The following is a 10,235-nucleotide window of genomic DNA, read 5'->3' on the forward strand; positions in this document are numbered from 1 at the left end:
AACAACTTCGAATATTCTCTAGAATTCCAACAGGCTCTAAAAGACCTGAAAAGGTATCTATCAAGCCCTTTGTTACTATCAAAATCGGAGAAGGCGAACAGTTGCTAATATACTTACCGGTAAGTGACGTTCTAGTCCGAGAAGATGAAGGTACGCAATCTCCTATCTATTACGTTAGCAAAATTTTATCGGGAGCGAAAACTCGTTATCCGCACCTCAAAAAATTGGCCTTAGCTCTCGTAGTCACCGCTCGAAAGCTTAGGCCTTACTTTCAATGCCACCCGATAGCCATGGTGATAACTTTTCCCCTACGAAATGTCCTTTACAAACCTGAGTTGTCAGGTCTACTGGCCAAATGGGCAGTCGAAATTAGTGAATTTGATATCGAATATAAACCCAGGACTGCGATCAAATCACAAGTTTTGGCCGACTTTTTGGCCGATTTCAGTCCCAAGCTGCTGCCCTTGGCCACATAGGAAGCGGTGATGGTGTCGGAAACGACATTATGAGTTTGGAACTTGTTCACTGATGGAGCTTCCAACGTGAAGGGATCTGGGCTCGGGGTAGTTTAAATCAAGCCCTCGAGAGAAGTCCTGAGGCAGGCCATAAAAATTGTTCTTGACTAACAATGAAGCCGAGTATGAGGCTTTGATCGCAGGATTTGAACTGGCCCGAGGACTAGACTCCGAGGTCATTGAAATCAAATGTGATTCCTAAGTGGTGGTAAATAAAGTATATGGAATCTTCGACACCAAGGAGGAACATGCAGCAATATATGGTGATAGTTCAAACTTGACTCGAACGGTTCAGGGAATGGTCAATTACTCACAAAGTGGGTTGAAGGGATCAGATTCTGGTACAAAGTGGGTTAAATATTCAAATGACAAAGTGACACGTGGAACCGAGGACAGACGGAAGACGAAGCAGGTGGAAACCAAGATCAAGGGTAACAACTTCGGTTGACATCGGGTAGACCCCGAAGAGAGCATTGTCAACGAGGGCAAACAAATATTTTCCACCAGATGACATTCAATGAATAATATTCCCTAGTATTAAATATACATCCATTACGAAGTGGCATTCAAGACCTGACGTTACATATTCATCAATGGCCCCATTATTGTCATTTAAGAGGGGCTTGATCCTAGGACCTTGTTCCCTAGGTATAGATATAAATAGTGGCTTCAACAACTATTGTAGAACACGAAAACTCTTACTAACTTGTGCCACACATCATTCCAAGCTAAATAATACTTTATTTTCTCTCTGACGATATTCTTATTGCTGTTTTCGGAAGCCCTGCTCCCGAAACCAAGTTGTCTGCTATTTTATCTTGATTTCAACGCTAAGTCTTGCATTTTAATTAATTTATTTATCATTTTGCGATCAAATTGATTCGCTCGTATATAAACCACACTATAAATTCAACTGTACCGTTTTACGGATAAACAACTCCCTTTTTCGAAAACAAAAAAAGAAAGAAAGAAAGAGGATCTTCCTTAATTAACGTGTCTTGTGTTCAGTAACTAATGTAGTAATTATAAAGGTAAAAAGGAGGACCTCGATATTGAAATCTAATTTTTGGATAAGGGATCATATGCAAATTATATATTGTAGAGTCAACATAAATGGAGTATCTACATCATATTTACATCATTCTCCACCATATATAAAAGATAGGTTGGTTTGCTTTGCTTCTAAACTTCAAAAGGCACATGTTTTCTGAGGGTGCCATCATTGAATAACCTGCTAGGAAGTAGCAAGTACATGGGCCAAGACGATAAAGTTTAGTCACACAGAATCTCAGTGCACATTCTCTTCTATTCCTTTCTCTGCTATGTCCATTTCCCCTCAATCTGCCATTTGATTTGATGCAAAGTGCGAATATATATACGTTGGAGAAAGTGTAGCCTTGAGAAAGAACTAAACCTAGCTATTCAAGAACGTAACTTTCCCATTTTTTTCTCTTTGATATCTGAATAATTGTATACAAGTTTGCGGCCATGGATTCTAGGAATCTTTATCATCATTATCAACTCCAACAACAGCAGTTCGCTGGGTATTCTTTATTAACTGGGGTTCCTGCTTTACACGATTGGAATCCAAGCATGACCTCGTAAGTTCTTATAGTAGTAAATTCCTTTTCAAAAGTGGTATGTAGCTAGCTAGTGGTTTAAGAGTTAATTCGGCGCAACTTATGATTTAGTGTCAAAATAATATCATGTTCCTCAAGTATTTCTTATGGACAAGATCGTAGAAATTTAAACACAGATACTTGCTACCATTTTAAGTGTTTTTTTTCATATTCACATATCAACTTCGTCGTAAAGATTTCTTATTTGCTTTGAGCTCCGATGTTAAGTATCATTATTTTAATTAAGAATCGACGATTTTATTTTGTTCTCGCTTTAATATTACGACTTTTAATTAAAAATCTGAGAAACGTGAACTTTAGGGTTTATGTGAGTTGATCTATTCTATCTGTGATAATACAGGGAAGAAGAATATTACTACAAGGGAGACATGAAAAGGATCGAAAATAAGATCTCATCAGAAGAGCAGTGGAAAAGTAGTAGTACTGACACATTTCCATTAATGAACTCCTCTATATTCCAAGATGAACATCAATCATCCAACGAGCAGCTGGATTACAAAAATAGCAAGGCGTACATATCCAACGATTATTTCCTCAAGATGAAAGATATGAATGGTTTGAGTAACAGCTTGTTCAAAGAAAGTTACTTCAAACAAGAGCAACAGCATGTTTTTGATCTGAATAAGAATCTTCTGTCCGAAGATCATTCGTATATGAACAATGCTAAAACCTGCATTGGATTTTCCGGTTTAGCTGCTGCTGCAACTCCAAATTATATCTCAAATCATATGGAACATTATGATTTCCAGGGCTTGAAGAAGTTAGCATTTAATGGCCTAAATTTCAAGAATAGTAGTATTGGTGATCATAGTACTAGCTTTGGCCATTTCTGCACAGAAAGGATGTCTTCTGGCCTTGCTGGACTGCAAGAATTAACTCATGATCCATCAAACAGCTCCAATAAAGTAAGGATCTTCTTGCTTTATTAGAGTATTATTTTCTTCTTACGGGTTATAACCTATGTTGCTCGGACTTTCTGATCCTCCAAAAATAATACATTTTTAAAGAATCCGACACGGGTGCGGAGGCATTTTGGAGAGTTGCGAAACATAGGTTATAGCCACCGTCATTTTCTTCTTTCAGTTTCTCAAATTTAATGTGCTAACTCCTTAAAATTGTTAACAGAACCCAGTTGTTAGCAATAATATTGGAGTTTCTACAAAAGCAAAGAGATTGAACTGTTCAGCTGAAAATCCAGCTCAAGAAGTATCGAAGAAGCCTCGAATCACATCACAATCTTCCACTCCAATGCTTAAGGTGAAAAGGGAAGAAGAAAAATAAATTGAAGTATATATAATATTCCCACATGTCAATCAAAAAATTATTTTCAAGGTAATATAGACAATTTGAAATAAGCTATATTGAAGCAGGTACGGAAGGAAAAACTAGGAGACAGGATTTCAGCTCTTCATAGATTAGTGGCGCCTTTCGGCAAGGTATGTAGTACTCTTTACATTTATACCATCAGAACCCACTAAAAACGAGTAAGGAGAGTACTTGTACTATTTTATTAATTGTTTGTACCATGCTAAATACTTCTTCTTTTCTCCCACAATGGAATATGCAGACTGATACAGCCTCAGTATTAACAGAAGCCATTGGCTATATTCAGTTTCTTCAGGACCAGATCATGGTAATAAAGCTAGCACTCATTCTGCTTAATTTATCCTCTTCAATTCATTTAAAGTCCTTTTCCTAGAAAAAGATTCATATCAAAATCGCTACTACTACTACTAATTAAGTGATTGATATTTACGTTGTATTATTTTTAATTAGCCTTTTAAATATTACCCTTTTTTGTTAATTAATAATGTTACACAGACATTAAGCATGCCTTATGCGAAGTCATCTCAAGAGAAGCTCCATCAGATAAAGGTAAATGCGTGATACTAACAAGCTTTTGCAATATGAAATTCTTATATGGGATGGATTAAAATAACCCTTAATTTCTCCAGTTTTTTCTACAAATACATGTACGGCTCATGTGTTGCTAGGATAGATGGGTCTCTTTACTTCTGCATGAATTTTAAGGTGTCTGTATATATTCTCCTCTATCTATTGCTAGAGTTTATTTCGTAAAGGTTTTAAGTTACATACCAACACTGTAAATATATTTTTACTCTACTAGTGGTGTTTAATAATCTATTAATTATAACAAATTAGTTAGAGATATTACCATTTTTATCAACTATCTAATCAGTGTTTAATTATTATACCTATAATTACTTTACATGTGATCTTATTGCATGTGCAAATTAAATTTTATTGGTCTGTACGTAGAACTTCTATAGCAAATGTGGAATTAAGGAAATTAAATACTTGGTTGAAAGCACCTGTTTTTTGGTGTTTGGTGTGGCAGGATTGGCAGGATTCGAGCATAAACATGAAAGGACAAACAGTGCTGGATCTTAAGAGTAGAGGGCTATGTCTTGTGCCAATGTCTTTTTCTTCTTACATCACTTATTCATGCGACTGAAACATCGGACAAGTACTCCATTGACTTTAATAATGCATGGAAGCATATGGTAGGATTGTACAGTTACTGTAACTTTTCATGCCCAAATCATGAAGATAATGTTTATTGTGACATAGTTTGCAATCAATAATCGCTTAAAGATTTTTAGCGTTTTTTTCCCTCATGGGCATCGCCAGATTCTTGATTTAATTCCCATTGGAGGATGTACGTAATAATCACTCCGTTCAAATTTATATTTAGAGTCAAATATAACTGTCTTCTTAGCCCAACTTTTGAAGATGTTTTCTGAAATTTAACTTAATGTTTTTAATTTAATTTATTTTAATCTCTAGAGATCTACTTTTATTACATACGAAGGAAATAATAAATGAACGTTAATTCCACTCAAAAATTGATCTAATTGGTATGTGAACCAAAGAAAACTTTGAATAGGACTGAAACTGTAAGATAACTAGAATGTTTAATATCCAGATGTTAACTTCATGTCCATAGTTGACCGATGATACATAACAGCGTACATGACTGTCAACATCAATTACCACTACCTCAAATGAGATCAACTATATGAATTCTTATTGTCCATGTCGCTCCATTTAAATAACACAAATGTAACATGAAGATTCGCTGCAGGAGAATCTGGAGCACTGGAAACGAAGACTCGTACGTTATAATACTTTCTAAAACTTATAGACGGAAAGAGAATGAACAAGTTATATCCGTAAATACCACCACTTTTAACTATATGAGACTTAACAATAATGATCAGTCCTTGAATCGACAGAAGAAAATCCAAGAAGCTTATGTTTTTCAAACTCTGGACAATTAAACTTCTACAGCAGAAGGAAAAAAAAATCATGAACAGAACATATTTATACGTATAAGGACCACAAAAGAATGGAAACAAGAAAACTAAGATAACAGAATGTATGAGTTTTAGGTGTCTCTAGTCAGTTCCTATGTTCATCCTTCTTCCACAGACCCCCTCTAAACCCTGCATCTTCAATTGGAAATGACTCCAACTCAGGGCACCAGCTAACCTTGAGTATTCTTAACGAAGGCATGATGTGATGCATTGCTGACCATTCCAATGTCAAATCCGATAAAGATTCCAACATTAAGCCCTCAATTTTCCAAGCAGTACTACCATCACCCCAGAAGTTCTCGTGCATTTGTGCAATATCACCAGAGATGATTGATAAATATCGCAACATGGGGAGAGATGTGGGGTTAAGCCATTCAGGACTTGTCTTACCTGGATAAAATTTGAGAATCAGCTCGTGGAGTTGTCGTGGAGGATAAAGTCTACCAAGTTTTGTCGCAAGTCCATTATCTTGACTGCCAAAGCAACTTATTGTTAAAAATTGAAGTTCTTGGAGATCTACCAGTGCATTCCCCTCATCATCTCCAATCTCCTCATTTTGAGTTAGTCTTAAACTGAGAGTTCTGAGTCGAGTCAGGTGTCTTAGCTCAGCAATACGACAACCTCCTGGTTGGCTTCCTTTTGTAGGCTTAAATCCAAGCAATACTTGCAGATTGGAAAGCCTACTTAATCCTTTTGGAAGGTACTCAAGTGAACCACAGTTGTTCACATCTAAAACAGCAAGTTCCTCAAATGTCTGAACGCAAGAGGGGAGCATTTTCATATTTTGGCAATAGCTGAAATCCAAAATCTGTAATTTTTCAAGCTTGGATATGGAAGCTGGAACTCCAATCATTGGGTGTGTATTGCTTAAACTGAGATAAGTAAGCTGTTTGGCAGATCCAATGCCTTCCAACAAACTTGAAAGAGGCACATCGAAAATTGATTTTGACAGATCCAATACTTGGAGGTGTCGACTCTTGCACAACTTCTTGGCAATGTCCGAACGGATTTTGTTTACTTCACCACTCTTTGTGGTTGTTAGCAGTGCTCGTAACTTTCGATTGCTCACTAGCTGCTTCCCATTCATCTCACTCTTAATACCCAAATGCCGACAAGTTGCATCAGATGGGGTGAAAAATGCATCATCCTCTGCTATTTTGATCACCAAGTCACGAACCATATCATGCATTTTGCATGTGTGGATCACACCATTGTAAGCCTTATCAACAACTTCTATCAAACACCGATTGGATAGTTGTGAGAAACAATCTTCTCCCACTTCAGTCGATAACCTACCACTTCTTAGAGGTATGAAGCTTTCTCCAATCCACCAACGGATCAGTTGGTCTTTTGGTATGACACAATCCTCAGGAAAGAGTGAAAAACAGAGGAAACAGGATTTCAAGTAAGGAGGGAGTTCATCATAGCTCAACTGTAGTGAGGCCATCACTGAGTCATCATTTTCTTTCAATTCATCACGGAAATGATTCGCAATACGCCTCCATTCGTGATAGTAAGGTGGCTTACAAAGCATCACTCCTCCTACTGTTTTGATTGCTAAAGGAAGACCCTTGCATTTTTCCACAATCTCCTTTCCCACGTCCTCCAACTCGAGGAAATTGCATTCACCCGCACTTGCTGCAAATGCAATCTTCCGGAATAGTAACCAACTGTAGTGCTCATTGAGGAATTTTGGCCAATGTATTCTTGCTTCTGTAACTCCCATCTTGCGAGCGACTAGTTCATTTCTCGTTGTTACAATAACACTGCTCCCATTTCCTTTGGGCAGTCCAGCATAGATTTTTTGCCACCAATCATTGTCCAAGCTCCAAACATCATCCATAACAATCAAAAACCTCTTTCCCAAAAGGTACTGGTTTATTTTTCGTAACAGTTCACACTGGTCATCACCAACGCATGCATCTCCTAAACTCCTCAATATGCTTCTCATGACTTGTTCCTCAGTAAATGTTTGAGAAACAGACACCCAAATCCTCCTCTCAAAGTGATCCTCCACCCTTCTGTCATTGAAGACTTTCTGAGCAAGAGTGGTTTTGCCAAGTCCTCCCATACCCACAAATGCAATGGCAAGTAAACCATCTCTTGCTTCAAATAGCCAATCCTTTATCTTCTCCGTGTCACCTTCCAGACCAACTACCTGAGTGTGGTCATAAAGGGAAGAAGTCCATCTTGACATTAGATTATTGTGTGCCTCCATACTTCCTTCTTTTAGAAGTGGTACTCCAAGATATGTTGAAATGTTTTGCTTTATCTCCGAGATTCTGTCATTGATTTCAGCAAGGCGCTTCCCAGTTTGATGGCGAAGAGATAGCCTTTTGGGATGGAAGCATGTAGTAGCCCGATCACTATCTGCAGATTGATTCTGGCAGTCCTCAAGTATCTCTTCAGCTTCAAAGATTAAGTCTCGCAAACAGGACATGGCCCCTTTAAGGGTGTTGTTTTTCCTCTTGAGCCTCTCTGCATCTTTGAGAAAGCTTTGCATGAATAGTAGCTCGTTCTTCAGTTTTTCAAACTGCTGTCTGAATTTAGTAAGAAACCTACTCTCCTCTGTGAGAACATTCAGAAGTTTCTCCAAGAATACAGTGACCACCGCATCCACCATCTCTTCTGCTACAAATTTCTGAAATGCAGCTTAATGAAAATGGATCACCTAATAAACCAAAAGAACAAATCGCTAAGGGAGCTCAAGGACATTTTCATAAAAAAACATAAGTATTTCCTACGTAAGTCTACCTCCCACAAAAGAAGGAAATACTTAAGTTTGTATAGGAGTATGTTTGGTTACCCTTGTAAGAACATAATCCCGGGATAGAACTAGTAATACAGTGTCTGGTCGAATTTCTATTTCTCGCATTACTAATACCCAGATCTAATATTATTTTATGCGCGATAGAATAACAACAACAACAACAACCTAGTAAAATCCCACTAGTGGGGTCTGGGGAGGTTCGTGTGTACGCAGACCTTACGAGGTTGTTTCCGAAAGACCCTCGGCTCAAGAGGACAAAAAGACAAAAGGAGACAATATCAGTATTACCACAGAAATCATAGGAAAAATAGGAACAATATGAAATCCAGAAGAAAGATGTGAAGCAGAAGCGATAGCTAGTAAATCAGTCCGACACTGAAAAGTTAAATAGTAAGACACGACATTGTCACTAGCTAACTTAGACAAAAACCCTACCAGACTAGTCTCACAACGGTACGAAGTAAGGCAAAGACTCAACAAACTCCTAACCTACAACCCTAATACTCGACCTCCACATCTTCCTATCAAGTATTAGCAACAAAAATACATGTATTAGCAACACCTGGGAAAAAGAACCTAAAATGGTACAAATTACACTTAAAGCAGGCAGTTTTTTAAGAAAAGAACAATATACTAAGAACTCTTAATAATTTAAAACTTATAACTTCTTTAAACAAAAACCTACTTACCTACACATGATACAAATATAACACAGCTACTTCTTGGCTTTGGTATCAAATCCGCATAACAATCTTCGTTTCATTATTAATCATCCTATAACAATCCTTATACAATTACCCAGCATTTGACAATCCACTATCATAATTCTGAATAACTAGCTACTCCCTGAACCAAATGAACCTTAAGAGCTATTGTTCCAAAACTAAAACCACCTAAGTACTGAGTAATTTAATGTCCGAATGAGTTATGTTCCCATTTAAGAAAATTTAGAATCAATTTTCCATGATAAGCTGAGCGAAAAAAAATAGAAGACCAGATCGAAAATTGAGCAGAGGCCTACAGGCTACAACACTTACTTGTGAAGAAGGAAGATGCTGCGTTAGTTATGATCACTATAGGAGTTTGAGAATTCGCCTTTTCAAAGTTGCAGTTTTTAAGTGGTGTAATAATTAGAGAGGAGGAAGGAAAGGAGGAAACCACAGAGATTGAAAATGAGAGAAATGGGGCCAACGCGGTTCAAAGAAAAATGCGAAGTGTTATGTCCAACTCCAAGTCAACGGGGTCATCTCACACTCTGCATAGTTGAAAGCTATAAGGTGTGGACGCTATGACTAACGCCACAAAGGAAGAAAAGAAATGCATTGTTGATTTCGAAGCCACTTGCTCTTCTAGACTTCTATCTGATTAATTATTTACAAGGATGTAAAATAAAAGAAAGATCAATCTACTTAAAGTCGCAGTTCCAAACTAATTAGGATTGATTATATGAAATGCACAACCTCTAAACATGTAGAAATCATGTGAAATTGGAAGAATGAAATTTGGGGTTCACGTTTGGTTTGAGGAAACTTCGAGATGCTTTCTATATCAGAAAGAAAAAATATAAAATGTCCAATTAAAGACTGGGCCCGATGTATTTATATAACCCGGAATACTCTATGATACTCTAAACTGAGCTACCCGGATAAATTACAACATATGGCCTAATATAATGGGTCTAATATTAGCCTATATATACTGGGCCTATTCTAACAGCCCCCTCAAGTTGGAGGGTGACAAAACCCCCAACTTGAGAAGATGAAAATAATGAGCAGGCCCAGACAACGCTTTTGTGAGCAAATCAGCAACCTGAGCAGAGTTTGGAGACATGATGCAAACTCAGTAGACCCTCACCAAGCTTGTGCTTAACAAAATGATAATCAAGTTCAATATGTTTGGTCCGTTCATGAAACACAGGATTGCAAGCAATATGCAAAGCTTCCTGATTATCACATAACAGAGGAACAAGAGC

General features: G+C 37.5%; 2 protein-coding genes across 3 annotated transcripts; one reads left to right on the forward strand and one right to left on the reverse strand.

Moving 5' to 3' along the window:
- Window positions 1,685-4,794, forward strand: LOC109210606 (transcription factor bHLH110-like). Its single transcript, XM_019374052.1, has 7 exons — window positions 1,685-2,116; window positions 2,496-3,060; window positions 3,281-3,412; window positions 3,526-3,591; window positions 3,723-3,788; window positions 3,977-4,030; window positions 4,515-4,794. The coding sequence occupies exons 1-7, from the start codon at window positions 2,004-2,006 to the stop codon at window positions 4,629-4,631; spliced, it is 1,113 nt and encodes a 370-aa protein (XP_019229597.1). The 5' UTR covers window positions 1,685-2,003; the 3' UTR covers window positions 4,632-4,794.
- LOC109210614 (disease resistance RPP13-like protein 4) lies at window positions 5,279-9,578 on the reverse strand. 2 transcript variants are annotated; one of them, XM_019374070.1, is made up of 2 exons: window positions 9,301-9,578; window positions 5,279-8,134 (listed from the first exon to the last, which is right to left on the reverse strand). In XM_019374070.1, exon 2 carries the CDS (start codon window positions 8,114-8,116, stop codon window positions 5,579-5,581), a length of 2,538 nt encoding a protein of 845 aa, XP_019229615.1. In that variant the 5' UTR covers window positions 8,117-8,134; window positions 9,301-9,578; the 3' UTR covers window positions 5,279-5,578. The 2 variants fall into 2 exon arrangements, with proteins under 2 accessions (XP_019229615.1, XP_019229607.1); XM_019374062.1 differs by having other exon boundaries at window positions 5,279-8,164.

Source organism: Nicotiana attenuata, chromosome 2 (assembly GCF_001879085.1).
Source record: "Nicotiana attenuata strain UT chromosome 2, NIATTr2, whole genome shotgun sequence".
Classification (NCBI taxonomy): domain Eukaryota; kingdom Viridiplantae; phylum Streptophyta; class Magnoliopsida; order Solanales; family Solanaceae; genus Nicotiana; species Nicotiana attenuata.